Here is a 24,388-nt window from a genome sequence, read left to right as displayed (position 1 = left end):
GCCACAGCTGATAGGAGAATTATGTGGGTTTTAACCAGCTAAATAAATAATTATATCTGTGTAAATTCCTCAAAAGGATTTGTATTAACTCCTTTTTTTGATGGTGGCTCAGAGATGTGAGGCATGCTGAAAGGAATTGTAGCAAGTCTACCATATGTTCTTTGAAGAGCACACAAACACATCAACAACACCATTGGTGTTAAGAAAAAAGGAAAACTATGTGTCAGAAGGTCTGAGGTAGTCAGATTGCGTTGGGGGGGCACAACATATAAATATGGTATAAGTACAGTGAGTACTTCTCACCATGCTGTCACCACCTCTCCATGTCCTGTCCTACTATCCTTACTGTCTCATAGTACTTCTTACCATAATCCTTCTCATGCTGTGACAGCTGGCACTCCAGCAACACCCAAATAATCAGACTGATACACACACACACACACACACACACAAACATGCATACACATGTAACTGCTTGCTTCATCTTTTGGACTTGCCGCAGTTCCAATATCAGCCAAACCTTACAGTTACATAGCTGCCTAAACTATGAACCGAACTCTGGAGCGTTTACCATGACAATGGTGTAGTTCACTTCTGGTGTGAACACCATTCGAACAAATCACAGGAAGGTACCCTTTTATGTGAAATACTTTTTATTACCAAGCAGGTTTTCACTGTTTGGCAATTTCTCCCGTGGAGAAGAAGGGCAAACGCTTGCTTGATCTTCAGTATGAATATGTAGAATAGAAAAATTACAATCAAAATATGAAAGAGATGCTATATAAAATACTGTAGCAACAAATACGTACAATTTAATAATAATAATAATAAGACAGGCTAATTATTATAATACGGTATGTAATATTTATTCTTGATGAAAGGTCGGTACACTTTTATGATAGACTTTTACTAGCAGTTTGCATGGTCCAACTACAAACAAATCTTGGTATGATCTGTGATAAGACCGTCTGATGCAGAGTTTCTTACTCGAAATGCCTGCATTATTATTAAAATATTTAATGTCTTACGAGACGTTCAAATGCCTGGCCCTCTAAAGTCTGACGATATGCGCTCCAGGCCAACACAAACATGAACCTGACGGTGCTGTGATGTATGATATCCAGGTAGAAATCAGGAGGGGTTTGTTGTCTTTTTACCCTTTGTGAATGCAAACTGAACCAGATGGAAAATTTAAACAACATATCATCCCCCCATTAGTTTGAATCTGGAACTAGACCTTAAGGAAATTATTTGCAAATGCATATTAGTCTGGAACATCTCAGTTCATTTGGAATTTCCAATTGGGGGGGGGGGGGTGCAGCTCAAAATGGCTCTGGATGCAAATGGATACCTACAACTAAAAAGAACAACAAAACGTGCAACGTAGCCCAGGGTGATGTTGAGGTGACTTTTCAAATCTGGAACAGTGACTCCCTTCTGTCACTCATCGTATCAAACCCACCCCATACTATAGAAATATTTGTGATTGTTCCAACCAGATCCAGGATGGGTAGAAATTTGCATGGTCAGGGGGGTGAAACTTATCTTCCAGAGCAAATTAAACATGTGCTCTGCAGATTTCCCAGGCTATGGGTCTGGTGGAGACAAAAAAAAGTTTCAAAAGGGTCTATAGGTTCTTCAAGAAAATAGGTTAACATACTGAAATGATAAAGAAGCCCAGAAAATAATAGGGAAAGAAAAGAGGGAAGTAAATGAGATGTTTGTGAAGTCCAAACAACAGGAGCGAGTCAACCTCTAATCCCGCTGCCTTTCCTTCCCATCAGCACAGCAGGTTACACGTCATGGTGTCTGACATTGTCAATCATTGCAAAAATAAAGTACAGAAACACACTTGTATGATCACATAAATGTGTTTCAAATCAGTGCATTTTTCACACATGCTCACACCTATAAATACAGCAATGTTTCAAAGCCTGCTCAACTTAAGGTGCACTGCACGTCAATGATAAGGCAATTTGGGAGGGGAAAAGCATTCCCTTTTTCCACGAGAAAAGGCACTCAATTCCACTTGAGAAAAGGGAACTTATTTGTTTGCTGTGATTGAGTTTGTGCTCGGTTAAACTTGAGTTTCAACTTTTAGGCAGAACAAATGCCACACTGTGAGAAAGGGAAGGAGAAGGCAGTCATGGACAGATGATAAGAAGGAGGAGAGGAGAGGATCAAGAGTGTGACCAGTTGTGTGAATCCAGGATTTTCTCTAACTCTAACCCAGCTGCACTGCACTTGAATGCTGCAGAGCTTCCATGTCTTTATATCCCCCTAAATCCACCAAATGTCTTCATTTTTAACAACATTTGTGACCCTTTCCCTCTAACCTGTATTCACCTACACATCAGATCATTTCCAACAATGATTCAGATTCTCAACATTACAAGCATTCAACTCCGGCTCAACTTTAATCAGCAGTGAGTGGCAGTACTATGGTAGATTATTTCATTACAGATCTAAATCCAATGTCTCTCAGAGCTTTCATAGTCAGCCCCCTCACACCCCTCTCAGACCACAGCAAAATCACTATCTATCTGAAAAGGGCTCAGTCTAAGTCTGGAGCCCCTAGTGCCTGTGAACTGTTTAACAGCACATACTCATACAGATGGACCACAGACAGCATGGGGGTGTACCAAAAGGCACTGGAAAATCAAAACATACATGATTTAACTCATTTATTTCTAACTTAAACATTTCCCCAGAATAATTCTGGTGTAAATTCTGCTGGGGTCAATATTTCACCATTTGGCTTTATTGTCTAATTTGAAAGCTTCAGCACCAAAACCTTAACAAATGAATGGTAACAAATGACACTGAATGCAAAAACCTAAGGAAAACTTTAAGGAAATTATCAAATGAAAAGCATAGGGAGCCAGATAACCACAACATACGCTGTCAATATGAGGCCCCTCTGAAGCAATACAAGTACACGCTAAAAACAAAGAAAGAACAACACAGCAAGAACCAGCTCTGTGAAATTGAGGAATCCTTAGAGTCCAACCAGCTCTGGGAGAAATGGAACAACCTAAACAAAACCCAGCAGGATGAATTGGCGATCCAAGATGGAAATACTTGGATTAATCACTTTAGTGAATTATACAGTAATATTTCAAAAAATGATGATCAGTACAAGATATTCAAAAAATGGAAAACTCTGGAGGTGGTGATAAAAAACAACCAAAACCCTCTAGATTGCCCGCTAACAGAACAATAATTAACAGAAGTCATCCAGTCCCTGAAAGGAAAGTCTTGTGGTATTGATGGAATCCTCCACAAAATGATCAAATACTCAGACCATAAAATCAGATTGGCTATGCTAAAACTATTCAGTACTATTCTAGCAACTGGAATTTTCCAGACATCTGGAACAAAGGTTTAATAACCCCAATTCATAAATCCGGAGATAAATATGACCCAAATAACCTGTGAAAAATATTCTGCAACATCATTAATCAACTGTCAACTTGTCAAATTTCTTGATGACCACAATATTCTGCATAAATGCCAAATTGCCGCACAATGGACCATATATTTACCCTCCAGACTCTAATTGATCAAGACTTAAACATTACGAAAAGACAGTTATATGCCTGTTTTGTTGACTTCGAAAAAGCCTTTGATTCCATCTGGCACGAGGGCCTTTTCTATATTCTACTTGAAAGTGGCATTGGAGGAAAAACATATGATTTGATTAAGAACATGTATACAAAAAGTGAATGTGCCATAAAGATTGGAAACAAACAAACAGTGTTCTTCTCCCAGGGCCGGGGAGTGAGGCAGGGATGCAATCTCAGTCCAATTCTCTTCAATCTATATATCAATGAAATAGCAAACCAATTACAGCGTTCCAAAGCACCTGGCCTCATCCTGAACAGCACAGAGATCAGAGGTCTGCTGTATGCAGATGACTTAGTGTTGCTTTCACCTACTAAAGAAGGTTTGCAGCAGCACTATCAGACCTGGGCCCTGACAGTAAACACGGCAAAGATATCTTAAACAATACAGAAATCAGGTTACACACAATTTCTATTTAGACACCACTAAACTACAACATACAAAAAACTATACTTACCTTGGCCTTAATATTACATACACAGGAAACCTCAACATGGCTGTGAAAGATCTTCGGGACAAAGCAAGGAGAGCTTTCTATGCAATAAAAAGAAACATTAAAATCTATATTCCAATTGAAATCTGGCTTAAAATTTTCCAGTTTGTACTAGAACCAATACTTCTATATGGTAGTGAAATTTGGGGGCCAAAATTAAATAATGAATTTGACAAATGGGACAAAACAATCATAGAATCTTTCCATACCGAGTTCTGTAAGAGCATCCTGTAGGTGCAGAGAAAAACACCAAATAACCTGTGCAGAGCAAAGCTCGGCCAATACCCCCTCTTACTAAAAATACAGAAAAGATCAATTAAATTTTACAATCAATTAAAATCAGTTAACCCCGAGACATACCATCATAAAGCCCTAACATATCAGGAGCTGAAACCAGAGAAGAGTCCCCTCAGCGGGCTGGTCCTGGGGCTCTCTGCAGTAACAAGCCCCCAACAGCCTCAGGACAGCAACACCAACTCAAGCAGACCAAACCAAATTATCAACAAGCAGAAAGAAAAATATATTGAATACTGGAAAGCAACGACCAAAACAAAAAGTAAATTACAATGTTATCTGACCCTAAAAAGAGAATTCACACTGGCAAATTACCTGGTAGCACAATAAAATGTCCTAAAATAAGAAAAATGTTGACAACATACAGACTGAGTGAACACAGCCTGGCCATAGAAAAGGGTCACCACAGACAGAGCTGGCTACCACAAGAGGAGAGACTCTGCTGCCAGTGTGACACAGGACAGGTAGAGACAGAGCTTCACTTTCTAACCTCATGCCCTAAGTATAAAACACTAAGACAAAAACACTTTGCAAACATTTCCCAAATATACCCCGAATTCAAATTTATACACACAGAAACTCCCCTATATACTGGGAGAAATGCCCAAATGTCAAATAATTGCTGCAAATGCATATGCATATGTCTCCTCATGCCATGAAGTGAGGACAACCAGTGGAAAAGCAGACTGATAAATAATTGTACAAATTTTCAATTATTATTATTTTGATTGTTTGATATTTTAGTAATTGTTTTGTTTTTACATTTGATACTGATTTCATTCTTTTTTTAAATTTAAATTCTTTTTTAATCAATTCCTTAATTTTTTTAATTTTTTGTCTATTAATATACACACACGTTTACGGTATTATCTATTTATATTATTTTAATGTTTAATATTTTCATTTTTTTTAACACACACACGCAAACTCTTACTGTTTTATTTATTTATTTATTTAAATTTTTTATATTTAAATTTTTCTAAGACAAACACACATATGCTTTAATTACTTGTTTAATGAAATGTATGGGGTTGATTGTTCTTATGTAGTTTGTATGATGCTTTGGCAATACTGTTACACATTCATGCCAATAAAGCTAATTTGAATTGAATTGAATTGAGTGCCTTGCTTAATAAGGAAACTTTTCATTTTCTCATTTCACCCACATGTCTACAGCTGGTTTGGGGGGTTTAACAGGTGACCCTCTAGTCATAAGCCCTGAGTATAAGGAACATACATGATGTAGATAATGTGAAATGTGTAAAATTACTAAGATCATGTTCCAGAGTGCTTTCTATGATGTTTCATACTTTGTTTGGGGGTAGTGTGGTAGCATGTAATGGTCGTTTTTTTAGGATTACTAATAAATTGCCAGTCCTGTGATTCAGCCCCATAATCCCTTCATTTTACTAAATTAAAACTAAACTAAATGAAAAGTCTACTAAATGATAAAAATTTACATTGTCCATGTTCTGAATCTGCATTCTGACAAACTAGTACATAAGAAGCAGCAACCTCAATCACTCTGATTTTAAATGTAACAAAATGCTTACTGATAAAACATGTGCATTAAAAGAGGCTCTTACCATTGTCTGTTGCCAGGAATGTGGCTTCATATATATTGTTTTTAACATAGACAGATTCCCGGTCGAGCATTGCTGTGGTTACGATCTGACCATTGGTTCTGTTGATGGACAACCAGTCTGCAGGGTCGTTCAGCTTTGAATACCTAAAGACACACAAGGACAGATCGAAGGACAAGTTAGCCCTAGCGTTTCCCTGTTTACAAGCAAATGTGAATTTTCTCTTGTCTGCATACATAGATTGCTTGCACATACACACAATCAGAAAAGCACAACAGCCTGACCTTCACACAGTTTAATTCTTCATTGACTTCTCTTCCAGAGCCTGCAGCGTACAGTCAATTTCACCTCGTTTTTCACTCCTGTGTACCAGGCATTGAAGTCAATTACCTCCCTAGTTAAGCACTGCTGCAGCTGCCCAAGTGTGTGTTGCATGCACATATTCTAGGAAGTGTTTGCTTAGACTGGGGAAAGCTAAACTGCGTATACATTCTAGCTTTAGTGCTTGTATGTTTGCAAATGGTCCTGTCTGTGTATGGGGAAAGAGTACATAGGATGGAGACAGGATGATAGGATCTTTGTACTGATCCTTAAACAGGAAAGTGGATGTGGTAGCAGGTGGCGACACGCCCCCGGGATAAAGGGCAGGCAAGGAACAGGGGATCTTCTCCAGGATTGGATCCCAATCTCACTCTGATCTAACTGTTCTTGTTTCTCAGGCTTTTGTAGCTTCGACTCGTTCCACACTTTCAATTCTATCTGATCTCTCTCGACCCGTGCTGCCTCACCTCATCTTGCTGTGCTTTTGTATTCATACATTTTCTTATCCCCGTCAGTATCTTCTCATCCATGTCTCATTCCCTCTCTGATACAGAGTTCATCAACTGCTACCTCTCTTGGCTGCAATCTCACTTTCACATGTGACACATCATCAGTGGACATGTGACACCTTGAGCTTACACAACAAGGTTTCTGCATCAATACGATTTAATTTACAAAATGTCAGTTTGGGCAATAAGGCCGTGTTGCTATGTGACATACACTTCCAGCTTTTAAATCCATCCAAACTGAAATGGATTTGACCTTAACCTTGCTTTTATATTTATTGAATTCTGGTGTAGTTACAGTCAGTGTACAGCTGACTTAAAAACAGCATGTGCATTTCTACTTACATGGAGCAGAATGAAAGCCTAGAGGGGTGGGTGGGTGGTGGCGGGGGGCGGGGGGTGGTGGACAGAGAGCATAATCTCTCTCCTGCAGTGAGGTAGGTGGGATTTTCCCAGCAGGTAGTGGGCATGATCCCAGGCATAGCACAGTGCGGGGAAGGGGATCACAGAGATGACATTCCCACACTCTAGACAGTTTCACACAGGCTAGCCAAGCCCACTGCCACTAACTGGCAGACTGTGAAATCACCACCAGGACTACTGTGAGTCCATCACAGTGGGAAGGTGAGATAAAAGAGTGAGGAAAATGATCAAGAATGGGTGGGAGGGGCAGGGAGAGGTGACATTCGGAAGTAGCAGGATGGCTGCATGATCTGGTTTTAATATCCTCATTAAGACTGACTTGATACCTACTGCTATTCTGTGTCCAACTGCATCTCTATTGGCTTTGCCATGCCAAACTGAAACACTTTGTCTGTCTTTTCATTGGAGGGCAGACAGACTGGGTCACTTCACCTAAATACCAGACATTTTGGGAAACACTTGTATTCGCTTTGTGGCCAACAGTTACATTACCACTCTAATATATGTACACTTCTGACTCTACATGAATCTAGAGTCAGAAGACAATTAGCTCAGGTAAACTACCTGTCTCTGTACAAAGTTTTAAAAATCTGCATTCCAACTACAACTAAGACCCTTTAAAATCAGGAACAGAGAAAAATGCAAAGAAAACCCCAGAGCATAGAAAATGGTGCAATAGTTTTTTTCCCTCAATAATGGGCTATAAAATACCACCCGAACCTATTCTTTCCCAGCCACACTGCATGATAGCACATGTAGCTGTGTGCTCTCTGATGATAAAAGTCATAACACAAAGGTTTGTTCACAAAGCAGAGTGCTCTGTCCACCACACTTTAATTAAGTCTCCTAAACAGCCCTCAGTGCAGACGTAATAGAGCTTATATGAAGCAAATGAAGTCCTGAATGAACAGTCTTTACAGCCAAGGTAATTTCCAACACACTGAAAAGACAATCTGCTGCATTATTAGTTCTGTTCTAAAAGAAACTCTAGATAAGTTAAGGGGCAGAATGTGGTTGGCTCGGTGTGATGAACACTCATTTTCACTTCACTTTTTCAGATAGCACTCAGTAAACTATAGGGCTACTCTGGCCATTAGACTGATGATTGTGAAAGCGCAGTGTTTTTGTTTACAAATCCCAGCTGTCAACAACTTTACTGTGGGCAATTGGCAGTCTCCATCGCCAACTTTTTAATGAAGTGCAATGCCAATTTTTGGTGTCCTTGGAAAGGTAAACAGTTCTTGTTTACTTCTTGTTTACCCTGTGCTATTTTGGAATAAAAAAATCGGGTTTAAATGCAATATTTTGTGTGAAAGTTTCACTTTTCCTTCCTGTATCTTATTTCTAATGCTTTCCCAAGCTCTCCTCTACTTGAAAGTTTCATTTGGGACTTCGTTGGTGTGTGATTATAGCCGAATGTATGATTAGGCCTGGCAGGTTAGTAATCTTAGCAAGCAGTAGGGAGAGGTGTGACATTTATTTTTCAAAACACTGACCCTGAGGATAAAAAAAGCATGTCTTAAGAGTAGCCAAGGCGGTTTGGGTAATCATTTATGCCATTGTCTCCAGTCCCATGTCTCGACCTTACTGGTCCGGTATCTGACAGGTGATGAATGATGCTTCTCTCTCCCCCCTCCCCCCCACCCTGCTGCTGTCCACATCACCTCCTATCCACCCCCAATAGGACATGTCAGTCTGTCCCTCCTTTGATAAGCACCTGTCAAGTTCAAACCTTGACCCGGAGTCAGCTTACTTTCGACTTTTACAGCTCCCTGTAAATCTTCTCCTCATCTCTCCTCTTTGTGTATCTCATGCGCCATAAATTACATGTAACACAAACAGCGTTGTCATATCTACATGTCTCCCCCATGCAAGCAGACATGTTTGATTGATAGGGTTTGGCGGTATGCACATTGAAATCAGTTATGTGAGATGAAAGTTTGAAAAGGAAAGAACGAGAACGAGCCCCTGAATTTCTATTTCTCCAGAATAATGAGAATTCGAGTGACGAGGGGAACAGCTGTGATTAGTGTCCTTGCATAACAGTCTAAAGTAGATACCTTTTATGGAACTGGTGTAGGGGATTGAAAGTGATCCTATCCAGATGGATCCAAATGAATGAGGTGGGGGATTTGCCATCTCTATAGTCCTGCTTCCTCCGGTGGTAAGAGCAGAGGAAGGAGATTGGGTTTGTGTTTGGAGACCATGCCAGACCACAGAATGCTTGTAAAAGGCTAACTTAATTCCAAGATGTAAAGTACTGCAGCCTTGCACAGGTCATGGAAAAACAGGGAGGTCAATGCCAATTCAACAGGGAGAGAGGATGAGAGACAGAGAGAGCGACAGAGAGAAGGCACAGAGAGCCCAGCTGGTGACTTTGGCATCTTCCTAAATTATAATGTACACTCAATTTACTCTCGTTTGCTGGGAAATTAGCTGGGAAATTTGTTTAGGTTCTTTTCCCTAGAGAAAATGGGAAGGAAGGGGCTGTTGGAGTGTGAGGGTTGGAAGAAGGTGGTATTACTATCACAGCTAACAGCCATGTTATAATCAGTTATAAATTACACCAATACACTCACTATAATAAATAAAGGACATTCTTCATGTGACCATGAGTGGAAACACACATGATCCTAATCTAAACCTGTGTCTTTGCAATATCAATACGCAGCAAAGTGTACTTAATAGATTACCTCTGAATTTCAAAGGCCATAATGCAGTCACTGCTACTGTCAAGTTGACAGCACGACTGAGGAAAGGCCTGCTGGTCATTTAAAGGTTGGTTTACATTTAAAATCCAGAGAGGCTTAGCGCAGAGAAAGAACACTGCAGGTGGATATAATGCTGTGTCAGGCGTTTGGGCTCGAGCCAGCTGTTCTCTTTATCCCCCTCACCCACACCCCCTCATATTTCCTGTTCACTCTCTCTTTTGCTGTTTGTGTGTGTGCACCTGCATGTGTATGCTCATGCAACTTACAGAATGCACACACTCCTGATTACCCCAGAGGCTATTGCTCCCTATTAACCTTACCCTCCTTACTCAGAGTTCTGTGCTGGCTCATAAACTTCGCGCAGTGAGGCTTTGAGAGATGGGTGATGCCAAAATATAGTCGCCTTGTTGAACTTTGACCCCTAACTACTGACATGGAACCTATCCAAGAGGCTGTTAGTGCATATGGAGGGTTTTCTGCCAGGGTTGTTCTTATAATGCAGCTAGTCAGACTTCTATCAGACAATGCTTTTCTGGGTTTAGGGACTGACAATATGAAACAGAACTTATCGAATCAGATCTTAATGATTTTGTACCAGAGTTAGAAAATTGCAGTACTGGCATCAAAATGTCAGTACCTGATTGTCTGCTGCATCTGTAGTCGGTCGGGATCTGAGGCTGAGAAGGTCGTCAGGCTGGTGCCAGCAGGTACACCCTCCTCAAAGCGGATGTGTTTCGGGTTCGTGGGGAAGTAAGGGGCTTCGTTGACGTCCTGGACAGATATGGTGACCCCAGCTGTGGACTGGAGCGAAGACTGGATTCCACTGGCTAGGTGGGCCTGGTTGGACACCACTACCGTCAGCATGAAGGCACGGTTCATCTCAAAGTCTACTGGCTGAAGGAAGGAAGGATGTTAATGGCAGTGTGTGAGAAGTTAAAGTTAAACTTAATTCAAGTAGTCTAAACATTACAAAATTATTGGCCTTTTGTCCTTCTCTTGGTAAACAGTGAAAGATAGTTAGTAGATGATGAAATCCAGAATGAAAGATCAAATGAATCACTAGCCATGTTTCCATCCAATTGTCATGCGAATTTTAAGCTTACTTTTGAAATGTCGCAAAAAAGAAAAAAAAAAAAAGAAATTGTGATATATGTGTGTTTCCATCAGCTTGTTTAGAGCGAATAAACAAGGCTACGGCAAGCTAGTTGACGTTACACATGGCTGTAATAAAGAAGACGTATGGCTTCCAAACCAGAAACAAAACCAGTTGCTTGAACCTGATGGCAGGTCATCTTAGAAAAATGGAGAGATTGGCATTCACCTCTTTTCTCAGCACAAATGAGCGTTAACAGCCGTGAGGTGCATGAAATTATTGCAAATATGCAGAACTCTCCATAACCGGGCAAGACGCCGACAGCAGAAACAGCTGATCAGACGTGAGTTACAAGTTCGCTACGTCAGAACTTATTCGGAAAAAGTGTTTCCATGTCCCATATAGTGCATTTACTCTTTTTCAACAAAGGAAAAAACCACCTCAAGTGAGCGTAAAAACTTTTTTTGCGAAATTAAGGATTTTTGCTGTTTCCATCAACCTTTTCTAATGCGATACTTCAAAATTCGCATTAAAATGTTGATGGAAACACGGCTACTGTATACATCAGCAATGTTTCACCAATACGCTTCACAGACATATCTAAACTCTAAAATATGTACATTTGTGCTAAATTTCACTTTGTCAGTTTCACATATATTATTACAACATTGCACAAATATGAAAATTCAGTGTAACCACACCACAAATTGTAGCCTCAAACAATTTCACCAAAGTGAATAACTTCTTATAAACTCTATATTTTAGCATTTATTGCAATAATATCATTGTTCTGGACTGTATTTATAATTGTCATTATTATGTTTATGTAAAAATAAAACATTTTTTACTTGAAATTGTAGTATTTGTTATTGATTTACAGGTAAAGAAAGCCTTTACCTACTTACCTACTATCGGTAGTATTATTATCATTACTTTTTATGTGCAAACAACTTCAAGTATTCAAGCACAGGGGGATTACTATAAATATTATGGTGATTATAGTGTTAAAACCCCTATCAACATTTCTCTTTCTGCCTGTGTTTGGGCAATATGCGTTGAGTCTTGTTGATGATAAAGGACATGATAAATGAACAGATGTCGTGTAAAGTGGCCACTTGATGAATTGGATTCATATTCTCTCTAAATAACTAACCAGCACATGCAAACTAAAACATACGCACATCCCAAGAGGAGGCAGCAGAGCTTAGGCTATTCATAGGGTGCTGTCATGGCTCTGCCTTTTCAGTGTGTGTGTGTGTGTGTGTACTCTACAGGGGGTTTTGCTGGCTGAGCCTAAACCAGAGTGACAGTCCCGTACACTCCTAATGAAGACTACACGATCAGGTTCAAATGACAACAACAACAAGCAAGAAAATAAAAAAAGAGAACAAATACGCTGCTTGTAGGTACTGCTGGCACATTTCTAAATAGGCGGATGATGATTACCGCCACAAGGCTTGTATCTGGGGTGTTTGATGGTGATGTTAATGATTTAGAGCACATCTGTATGTTATATTGCCTGAGTGTTATCAGTGGATAGTGTGCCAGCATAGCCTTGATATAAAAGGCATTTCTAATCAGGCTCCTTGGTTGACAAGGGCACTGGAGTGGATGTGTTTGTGTGTGTGTATTAGTTGGTGTTACAGTTTGCTTGTGTATGTGCATGCACATAGATGTGAGTAAATCTAAGCACATGGGTATGTATTCGTGTGTGACCCAATGGTGCACGGGGAACCCATTTACAAGCAAACCACGCTCAAGGCTCTTTGATCTGCAGCCAGTGGTATTCAGAGCACAGGGAGGTCTAGAGTATAGCTGTAGGCTAACGAAAACACACATTCACGCTCAGAGGCACACACACACACACACACACACACACACACACACACACACACACACACACACACACCCTGAGGGAAGCCAGAGGGGTGAGAGGTCAATAACATGGCTTCCATCTTTTGCCCATGAGCCATCACATCTTACATCTCCTCTGTATCGCTTCACCCGTTCCTCTCTTTTCCTTTTACTTAATTTGCTCTGCCGGACTCCAACTTCCCACCCCCTCGTCTTCTCACCTCTGATCTATGCTCTCTGCGGTCTGGCTCTCTCAATCCTCGAAAATCTGTCTTCGCCTCACTTCTCTCCTCCTCTCCACTTACCCTGTCATCTTCCATGTTTATCATAAGCTGTGATTTACATATCTTAATGAGTCATTCAAACCAGGCGGCTCTGTTTGTGTGTTTTTGTGCATGCTTGTTTGTCTACGCATCTATTACTGTGCAGCAAAATGAGAATGAGTCTCATAAACTCCCCAGAGAGCAGTGTAAATGTGTGACATGTTCTGGTTAAGACTTCAGCCCTTGTTTACAGAGGAGAAGTCCCTCGTGGGAGATTGCGGCATACCTGGGTATCAGTGTGATTCGATGTCTCTGTACTAGCAGCTGGAGATGCCCTTGGTAAAATAGGAAAACTAAGGTAGCGCCTTTTTGACTTTACCTATCTCACATAGTCTGAAGTGAACCATTCCGGCTCCCTTTCCCCAGAGCAAGCTGATGCCCCTCTGTTTACTTGTTGAGACAGTCTATTTCTCCTTTCTTCCCAGGGGGTGTCCTGTCTCTTATTTTATGATTTCCTGATAACCTCCCATGGGTCTCTATGGAAGCTTACGGCTACCCGGTTGCTGAATTTTACATCAGGGAGTGAGAGGAATGCATTAAAAAGGCAGTCATCTAGAGATAATGAAGAGAAGCAAAATGCCAATGTTCATTGCTCAGGGTGCTGTGGGAATTCTAGGGAGATGTTATTGTTATTTTTTAAACATTGTTTGATTTGCAGGATACATGAGGAGTATGCCCCTGGGTCCTAAGGGTCAAACAAATAAACAAGTTATTTGTACACATGCGACACGGCGAGCACATTTAGACAGCCACTCATGGATGAACACAAAAATACAAATGCTAAAGACCCATATATACTAACTTTACATACCCAAATGGGGTAAATCCCTCTGCACAACCTCTGTCTGAGAGGTTGAACACTAACATAACTGGTTGTTAAAAGACATGGCTTTGTTGTTGCTGTCATTTACCATAGCAGCTAGAACATTATGAGCGTATAAAAACCGTTGCCTTTGTAATTGAGAAATCAATAGCTAATTTGCTACAGTGGTCTCGCCAGCCATTGTGTTTAAGTCTGTGTGTGAGTGTATGAGCTGTTTCTGAAGGGCGCAGCAGCCTCCAATCTCTCATTTGGACATAAAGGGGCATATGAAAGGCAAAGACCCCAGCCTGTCCACATTTAACTCTGTATTCTATTATTGCTTGCGTTTAAATCCAGAGGGGATGTGACTGTTTCTTCCACGCTGACCTCTATAAGGCAAGAAGCAGAGCATGTCCTGATAGGCTGGTATCTTACCTTCACAACGGTTACCATGCCGTCATTGGTGACAGGGTCAGTGCGGATGGTGAAGTGCCCAGATGGGTCTCCGCTGATGATCCTGTAGATGGCATTCCAGTTAGGCGAGTGTGGTTGGTCAGCGTCTATCACCGTCAGATTAGCCACAACAACATCCACTCGGTTCTCTGGTACCTCACCGGAAAACTGCAGAAAATAATGTAAAACGTTACCTTGTGATCTGTTGCTTCAAAATATTTCTATTTTGACTATAGCTGAGGTCTTTTGGGATACATTGAGCTGTTTGAGTGTTCCAATTTCTCCAAAAAGCCATGGAGTGCCTATCTATGTTTTCCATTTTTCTTTACAGAGCCAGTCCTCCTTTCAGGTTTTCAGGTAGAGTAAGTTTAATGATCTCGATTTTACCACCGCTGAGTGGTAAACAACAGTAAACACAGTTGCACACCAGCAAGCACATGCACACAGGGGCGTTGTTCCAGTTTCAACGTTTTCTGCCTTTTCTGCATTCCAAATGCCCAGTCTTGATGAGCAATAATATTTCATTCTTTTGAAAGCCAGAGTGACAAAGGAGGAAAATGGATGAACAGAAAGGAGCTAGCAGTGGGGAGGGTTAAAACAGCTGTTAGAGCGTATGTGAGTGGCTTTTTTGTCCCCTTGCTGTACAAACACATGTGCTTTGTCCTGATAAGCCTGATGAGGAGTGAGCGGCTGTCTGTCATGTGTCTGTTGTTGGGTGGGGATGGATCAAAGCTGTACAGGCTCAGGGGATAAAGCCCACAAAGACGAACCAACAACAGCAACAACTGTGTCGCTATCCTGTAAACACAAGTCGACCACAGCCCCACCTACACGAACAACCCACCGACTCTTAACCAATCACGTGGGGTCAGAAGGTGAGCATGTTGGCGTGTCTTCACCCCATTTGAGGCAACAGGCATGTAGCACCATACACCGTGTCACCATGGGTAACAGGCATGGAAGAGCCACTGAGCCGCTTATGTGAGTGTAGGATATCAAAGAGCAAAGCCCCAGACCAAACACTCCAACAAACCATAATACCCTGCCTGGCAACCCTCGCATCACCCAGCAAACAGCCGACAGCAGCGGGCAGATTAGAGGGCTGCGTCAGGAGAGCTGTTCAGAGACTCAATGACATTCTTAAGACAACAGACAAGTCCGGGTGGTCCTGATGCACTGCCTACATTGGATAAGTAGGCAGCCTGTCGTATGTTTGACTGTGTGTGTGTGTGTGTCTGTGTTTGAGTGGTTTATTACAGTGGTTTGGTTCAAGGACTCCCCAATGCCAATTTAATAAAATAAAACTTCAGAGATGGCTCTTGGGCTCCTAAGGGCCATTGAGCATTGTTGTTCTCCGCACACAGTAACAACTAAGGGCAAGAGTTAACCAGATCTGATGGAAGACTTTGAAAAGTCCCTCACAGCTCTTATTATCAATACCGCAATATAAGATTTCTACTCTCATCATCTAGTCATAGGGTGGGGAAGTGGGAGGGGTTACATCCGGCATCCTCAATTGGAGTAATAAAAGTCTTATTTATTTTTCCCATAGGCAATCTTAGATGGCATGGCAGTTTTTGAATTCCCTACACATGAAACTCTAAATCATTGACCCAATCACTTAGCAAATTAATTTCAAACAGGTCCATGCAAAAAATGTGGAAACTGTAGCCAACTGTGCAAAGTACAGGAAGTCAACTTTTAAGTCCCAAAAAACTTGCAGTAAGTAGACTCCAATCACTGAAATTAAAGCTTGGGTAGGCAACATTGGACAAACAGCTAGATTTTAAACTATCCATTCGAAAACATCCTAGCTCCCTCCCTTCAGGCCTCCCTCCAAAGCCTCTCCCCCAAACATTTTAATGTACAATAAGTGCATGGCAGAGTGAGCACAGGTAGACAGGTAATCATTCCAATAATTTAATATGGCCCGAATGTAATGACTGACCGTGCTTATCACAGTCCTGCGGAATCTTACCAGATTTTTTCCTTTTTCATTTTTGTGACAAAGCCTTTGATTTATTATTTGCTGTCGGGACGTAAAGAAGAATTATAACAAACAATATAACAAAAAATGCTTCTGAAATGAACTGAACTTTGCAACTCTGATCTAGACCCTGTAGTATTAAATGCCATTCAACATCAAGCAAAAAAAAAAAGAAAAAGGAAAAGAAATGCAGTTGACATGACCATTTTCATGGAGACAACACCACTGCTATGCTGAGTAGTATTCAGGTTATTTGTATATGAAAGAGAATTTAAAGACCTTTTTTTCCCAGAAGCAAGGAGTCCTCCATATTCTCCATGATTCAAATTGCTCTATTTCTTTGAGACTCCAGCTTTTATTTTTATGACAGTGAGCTTTGACTTGTGGTAGCACTGTTGTCAATAATGGATTGTGATTCTGTCATCTGTGATTTTGAAAAAGAGCATTTCAGTCTCTCTTGGAAACACCTTGTGGTTGTTCTCTTTCTTTCAGTATCTTAATGATTTATTAGCTGGATACTGCGTTGACTCAGACTTTGCTATTGGTTTTGGCAGTACACTATTGTGGCATTTTGTTTCAACAGTGAATTGTTGTATGGCCGTGGTGTCTTTCAGCAGAGGCTCGGATTTTCTCTGATCAGGTAGTTTTTCTTTCTAAAATACTGCATCTTGTCCCCAACTGCCGGACTAAAGGAAAGGAGGGGGAAGCTCTTTGATTGTGATTGGCACAGAGTGCAGTGGGCTTTCTCACACTTGACAAAACACCCCTTTGCCCACACCCTCACCCTTCTGCCACCATTTTGGCAATGAGCAAAGACTAAAGGAGGCAAGGGAGGTGAGAGAAGAGAGGGGAGAAGTGACAGGGAACTTCATCATTGGACTTTGTGAGGACAGTAAAGGAAGAAAGCCAAAGGATGCACTGCAGTAAATCCTGCACAGAGATAATAATAATAATAATCATCCTTATTTGTAGAGCACTTTTCAAAAACAAGTTACAAAGTGCTTTAAGAAGTGTAAAGAATAATACAAAAAAAGATAAGAGCATGAAAATTTAATATAAAATTAGTAAAATACAATAAAATAAAAGGGATAAATAAAGTCAAATAAGATCGGGAAAAGCTCTCCTATAAATATGTTTTAAGAAGGGACCCTGATACCACAATTGTAGGTCTCTCTAAACATACCTACAAAACTTCCCATACCATGTGTGATAGTCATTTTTGCAGTACTGTATGCATAAACCAACAAAAGAATGAATACATTTTTTTTTAATCTAATCTATCTGTACCACAGAAATAATGTGAAGCATGTATGCAGCCCTGAATAAGCACCCCAAGCCTTCACATCCGTACACATACACCACCCTTTGCTGCTGTGAAAATAGAGCAGCCTCTGATAAGTATGATGAAATATTAATCATCAACATTAAAGACAAATCCCCAAACTTTATATTTCTGGGACACGTTGAAAGATCTATGGGGTTCATTGCAAACACTAAATATTTGCATAATGGCCTGCATTCTCAACAAAATGGCTTTTATGTTATCCCCCCACTAAAATGGGTGATTTATGAAGGAAATGGGTAAAAGTGCTCATCGTGGCTCCAAATCCTCCACTAAAGTTTATCATCAATATCCATGATAGTATTAACTTCCCTCTGTGGCGATGATGGAAATGCACTTAAACACGGTGGAATACAGTTAGAGAATATGAATCTATTACTGGCCACTATCATCAATACGCCACCATCAGCAGAGTATCTTAAATCAGAGGCATATGCCGAGTCAGGAAAGGCCTCTGATTTACAACAGGGCATGTCTATGCTTTATCACTGCTGCTGTAGAAATAGCTCCTGTGACCAAAAAAATCCTTCATTCTTTCTCGTCTTCCCATCATTCTCTCGTCACTTTTTCGTCTTGGAGTCTACACGATGGACAACTCATCAACTTCTCTTTCCCTCTTTTTGCTCACCATCTCCTTTGAGTGTATTTTTTTCTTCCTTTGCGCTCTCTTTGTGCATTTCCTACTGTCTGTAATGTGGCAGCTCTGTGATGAGCTCTATGGCTGACACAAGCTTACTACCAGTGCTAACTCATCATCATAGGGTCTTAATAGCCCGGGGCAAATGCTAATGCTAACTCCTCTGCTACAACCTCAAAGAGCCGAGCATTCTGTACTGCTGATACCGCTTCAGCTGCTATCCTTGCAGTTGCAGAGCTAAGCACCTTATCTACCCAACATGCTCTCATCACCACTGATAGGAAAGCACACATACAGAATTCTGACACCTGAAGCCATACAGACACCTAGAAAGATTTTTCATCATAACATGAAACTAGAATGCAAATGTGCCACCTACTCCACTTAATACAAATGTTTTTCTTGAGAATTTCATCAAAAAACATACAAATAATAGCTCAGATTTTTCCCCACTTTCCAGCTGTCAGAGAGAAATACTGCTGCCACCTCAGCTGTTCCGCCTGCACATCTAATATTTTGCAGCACTGACAAACACCACTTTTATAATGACCTTCTGTAATGTAATCATGAATCTAAATATCACTATCACAACAACAATCATTAACGATTTGCTGGCTCTAGTTTTCATGCAGATGAAAGTCAGTGTTATGGATTAGATGTCTGTGAAGATTCTCAGTCATCCAGGTCATAGTTATCCAACGAAGGTCAAGGGCAACTGGACTTGGTTAACCAAGATTAGTTTTTACTTGTGTGTGTGTGTGTTTGCATCCACTACAAGGAAATGAGTAAGTACCCTTTGCACTTCATAACCCCCCTCCACTGTCCTCGTGTAAATCTTCCTGTATAACGACATAACACAGTGATATAGGCATTTCCTTTCTACTTTCCATTTCTTCCTCCTGCCCTCTCAATGTTCGTCTCTGTAGCCATTTCTATTTCTTTTTCTCCAACATACTCATCATTTCCACCCTCTTCTCTGAACTCTCTCCTCCTCTGAATTGTTACCCTTTGCCACTCCCTTATTTGTAGCAACTCACAGTTCTGGAGGTCAGCATGGGAGGGTTGTCATTGATGTCCGTGACAGTGATGATGGCAGTGGCTGTGTTAGAAAGACCAAAGTTCAGGTTGCCCTCCATGTCCGTGGCCTGCACGATGATGGTATACTGGACACTTTCTGTGAAAGGTGGAAACATAAAAAGAACACAGAGAGTGCAGTTATTCATTTGAGAAGAAAAAAAAAAACTTTCTCTTCCTCAAGTCTACAGCTATAGCCACAGACTGTGACTCCCAAAGGAAAAGCTGAGCCTGTGTTCTGTTCTCTAATAGCTGGTCCTATTTGAAACAAAGATTCACAAGGGTGAAGTATTTTATACGACTGCATTGAAACCTCCTCAGCGGAACACATCCAGACTTCACACCATCTGAAGGCTGCACTGTGAAGTCTCCCCATGGGTATGTCATCAAAGACATTGCTTATTCAGTCCGACTGATGGACAGATGTGAAGACATGATCCAACTGACAGAGATTAATAGACTATCTATGGAGCAATAAGATGTTGGAATGATAAATGCCATTTCATCTTTTGAAATGACACAGTGTCACTTCACTGGAAGCTGAAATATGGTTCTCTTATTTGTATTTTGTACTTGGGTGCTTCTGTTCGGCCTCTCTTCGCCGGCATCCTCAGTCTCTTCTTCTGTCCCAGAGTGCAGTTAATGGGCTGCAGGAAGGATTTGGCCTGGGAGCCGACTGTCTGGATAATGTGTCTCGTCACTGAGATTCCCAATTACATTCCCAGCGTCTCTCTCACCTGCTAATTACCGAGTAAATATCCCAATTAGGCCAGGACGCCACATCAGGAGGATTAGACAGCTCCTCTCAGTTCCTCTCATCTCGATGCTAGACAAGATGCTGAACTCCAACCTTGTACACACACTCTCATTAACATCCATACATACACACAAATGCAACACACACACACACACCACACACACACGCCTCTCTTTCTCCATATCTTTAGAGGCAGTGCTTGCCTGACTGTCCCATCAGCCAGTATACACCATGTACAACACACTCACTAATTAGACAAGGGAGTAATTATGTAGAGCTCCTCTGAACCTCTCAGCATTGCAACAACACCGCAGCATACCCAGCTTCCTCTGAAGGACTGAGGTCTGTTACTGTCAACAAGCTCTTAAAGGTCCACTGCAGACCCTGGAAACCTTTAGAAGAGAATCAGTGTGGGAGTTTATAGGAGAGAAGAAGACATTTCAAAAGTAAAGAACAGAGAGAGGAGAGAGACGGCAGGGAATGCAACTGAGGCGCAAGGGAGGAGGACTACCAAAAATAGATGCCTGTGTTGTTTTTTTGTAGCGCCTAACACCTCCAACATCCCAGCCCAAGAAGGGGAGGGAGTGCAGAAACTTTCAAAGTTTCAAAGGGCCAAAGTGCTGACTAAAAGTGGACCAGGGAAGCACAGCAACGTGCTGTGTAGCATCTTCCTGTGAAGTTTATGTACAGTACATAAGCTCCGAATTTTTCATCCTGCAAGGTTTGAGACTTCTTATCTGCTCGCAAAGAAAAAAGTGTGCACACATGAATGTATTCATAAAATGTATGTAAAAATACTATGTGAGACCACATAATGTAGAGAAATATGCATGTACTTGTGTTTGTGTCTACACATGTGCTTGTGTGTTTGTCTTTGTGAGGACCAGTTGAGTTTTATACCATGAGAGAGAAGGCATTTTTGGAAAGTGAGGACATTTTGGCTAGTCCTCATTTCCTCAGAGAGCTGTTTGAATGTTAAGACTAGGTTGAAAGGTTAAAGTTAATTTGTAAAGTTTTAAATCCAGCATTGTTTACATCCATATTTATTTGCTAGCAGTCTTCGTTTTCACTGAAAACAGATGCCTGCTGCGGCCATAAATGTCACTATGAGAATGGTGAGAGTCTATACTTGGTTAGTGAAAGTGAAAGAGCAGTGCTCGTCCCTCCCTCAGTACCACCACTGAGGTGTCTTTGAGCATGGTTCTTAACCCAGATCTGCTCCAGTGGGCTGCTCTGTGGCCAACTGATCACACTGAGGTTAAATGTCATATTGCAGGTATTAATGTGTATAACGCATTGACTGTGAGCAGGGCTCCTGAAAAAGAGAGCTTTTAGTCATCTACCCTGTATAAACAACATATTTAGGGCTGAATTATATCTGTATGGGTCTTCCCAAGTATACCAGTGTGTGTGTGTGTGTGTGTGTGTGTTGTGTTTGTACAGCTATCTTTGTGAGGACAAGCAAGGGTTTTTAACCTTTGTGAGTACCATTTTGCAAAGTGAGGACATTTAGGCCGGTCCTCACTTTATTTTCACTGTAATGGCCTCTAGAGTCTGTTTATATGCTTCTCTCAAAGTTTCAGAGAGGTCCTCAAAAGATGCCAAAATCGAAAATGTGTGTGGATTTTCGTGTGTGTACGTACTCTGAATACACACTTTTTGCTCTCTATCGCCCTCTATTGACATAACCGATTTATTGCACAGGAGCAACTTTAACTAGAGAAAGACATGTCTCATGGTTTTTTTAGGTAAAATAAAATACATATTATGAAATTTCATTTTGTTTTATTTTACTATCCCTTAGTTTTTAAATATTTAACAAGGTTATAATGTTTAACTCACTTATAACATTAAACTACTGTTTAATAGTAACATTAACTGTAGAAGGATTTTCAGACTGCATGAGATCTATACAACGAAGGTTAAAATGAAGGCAACTGGACTTGGTTGAAGCTTCAACCAAGTCTAGTTGCCCTTCATTTTAGCCTTCTTTGGTAACTATGACCTGGATGACTGAGAATCTTCATAGACATCTGCATGAGATCTACTTTAAATATAAATGCTCAATTTTTAAATTCCAATTGATTTCCTCTTTGTGTTGCCCATTAGTGAGAAATGTCTGTTATAAAGACATCATCACTTTTTTGCTGTAAGATGTTTCTTCCAATGCAGCAGCTTATTATATAATTTCACTTTTTATTGTAAGCCAGTCAGATGTGTATTGAGTTGAAACACATTTGTGACATGTCCCTGCTGAGTTGTAAGTTGCAAAAATCCTGGTGATTTTGATACCCTCAGAGGATAATATTTTTTTGCATATTTCTACTCCTAGTAAGTACTTATTTGTTATCAAAATGTAAGTAATTTGTGTTTGAGTAAGATATATGTTATAGAATATCAATTGAATTAAAATATGTTTCTTTTTAAATAAAATATGAGTTTAAGCATGACACCTGCATCATCAATGCAGTAGCTGTATATTATGGTTCATTGCTGCAACCATCCTCATACCTAAATGACAAAATAGGTTTATTGTCCGTGTCCCAAATTACATACTGTATATGGCTGTTGGAAAGTCAAACGACACATTTGACTGTAACCCACAACAATACACATGCACATTTCCAGTATCAGCACAGAGAGGCTGCTGATCGGGGCCGGTGTCGTGCCAAGGTAGGTACCACAGATAGAAGGCGTTCCCCCGACAGTTGGAGCGCATGCATTCACTGTGAAGGAACTTCGAGTTCAACAAGTAACTGATAATATAACATGTATTGTTTATTTATCCTTTTAGTATTGTTGTTTTATCAAAAGGTTTTGCAAAGCAAGCTAATGCATGGCTTCCAGATTTACATTTACTAGTTGAACTTATATTTATCTTATAGCAAAATTTTTTTGCAATAGTCTGACAATGATAAACTGACCACGGATTTATCACTTGCTCATCCATGTTACTGTTTGGAAGCTAGAACTAGACCCTAAAATGTGACACTGTAAAATCAAAATAAATGGAATCAGATTAACATCTGTGCATTATAGAGGGCGGATACGTTTTATGGCAGAATGCATGTCCAGCCTGGTAGGACCAGTACTGTAATCGCTTTGTGTGTATGAAAATTTATTTGCAATGCATATTAATGATTACGATACTAATCCCCTTCCCCTTTAAGGAGGGGGATTCTGAATAGTTTCCAATATATCTAAAGGCTATCATTTGCAATGGAAACGTGGATTACAAGGACAAAATATTGTCTACAATGCTGCATTCATGTGTTTGCTGATCAACTAATTATTACTGTGATCTTGATTTTACAGTGTTGACTCCGTAGCTATTGGTAGGAGATCTTCCTTAGAAAAGATTCATAAGGTCATAATGTGACTCATTGCCTTTACTGTACGCATACCGATCATGCTTACTGTCGCGCAAAGTTAGATAAACGTGGTCATTAGATTTTTATTGTTTTTATTGGGGCCTACCAAAACCTCTGAGGCTCAGGCCTACTGCAGGTTAATGCAGGCCTGCAAACAGTACATGGATGACCAAGTGATCGACTCCATGGTCATTTAACATCGTCGACTATACACTGAATTTATTTTTATACTTTTAGTATTATTACTGTATTTTTAACTGTTTCCAACTGTATAAGCGGTGGACAGTATGTTACTGTATATTTCATGCATTCTGGGAAAATATTACTCTAAATCTAAATACAGTATATTACAGACCGCAAAACCACCACAAACCTCCATTTTGAAATGAAGGACTGTCATCGATTTGAGAATGTTTAGTTTGACACCAGATCTCAATTTTCCTTGCAGCTTTGACATTAGACTTTCAGACTGGACTGGATGCAATACTTAGCGCTGATATTTTATGTGACATTTTCACAGACTCTTCAGTTGTACTCTGAATGTGGTGAGTGCAGTTCACTTGTGACCAAATTTAACGTTACAAGAGGCTGTTGAGGATTGCTGTGTCTGTCTGCTGACCCGGCAGCTGCTTCATAATTATCTGATAAGTGGTGAATCTTGAAACAAAAATTGCAGTAACATAACGTTAAGTTAATTGAACTTTCTATTTTATTTAATGGAGCTGTAAGTTTGGGTGTGG

At 40.4% G+C, this 24,388-nt stretch overlaps 1 protein-coding gene across 1 annotated transcript in view; it reads right to left on the bottom strand.

Moving 5' to 3' along the window:
* LOC119905739 (cadherin-4-like) overlaps positions 1-24,388 on the bottom strand; it is a 262,027-nt gene that overhangs the window by 13,778 nt on the left and 223,861 nt on the right. The window contains exons 11-12 of the mRNA XM_038723025.1: positions 10,593-10,849; positions 5,998-6,140 (exon numbers count right to left, since the gene is read on the bottom strand). Of these exons, the coding sequence (XP_038578953.1) occupies positions 5,998-6,140; positions 10,593-10,849 (400 nt within the window). The remainder of the gene's footprint in view (positions 1-5,997; positions 6,141-10,592; positions 10,850-24,388) is intronic.

Source organism: Micropterus salmoides, unplaced genomic scaffold, assembly GCF_014851395.1.
Source record: "Micropterus salmoides isolate LMB-PRFRI ecotype aquatic unplaced genomic scaffold, ASM1485139v1 Ms_hic_scaffold_16, whole genome shotgun sequence".
Lineage (NCBI taxonomy): Eukaryota > Metazoa > Chordata > Actinopteri > Centrarchiformes > Centrarchidae > Micropterus > Micropterus salmoides.
This window is presented reverse-complemented; position numbering and strand designations above follow the sequence as displayed.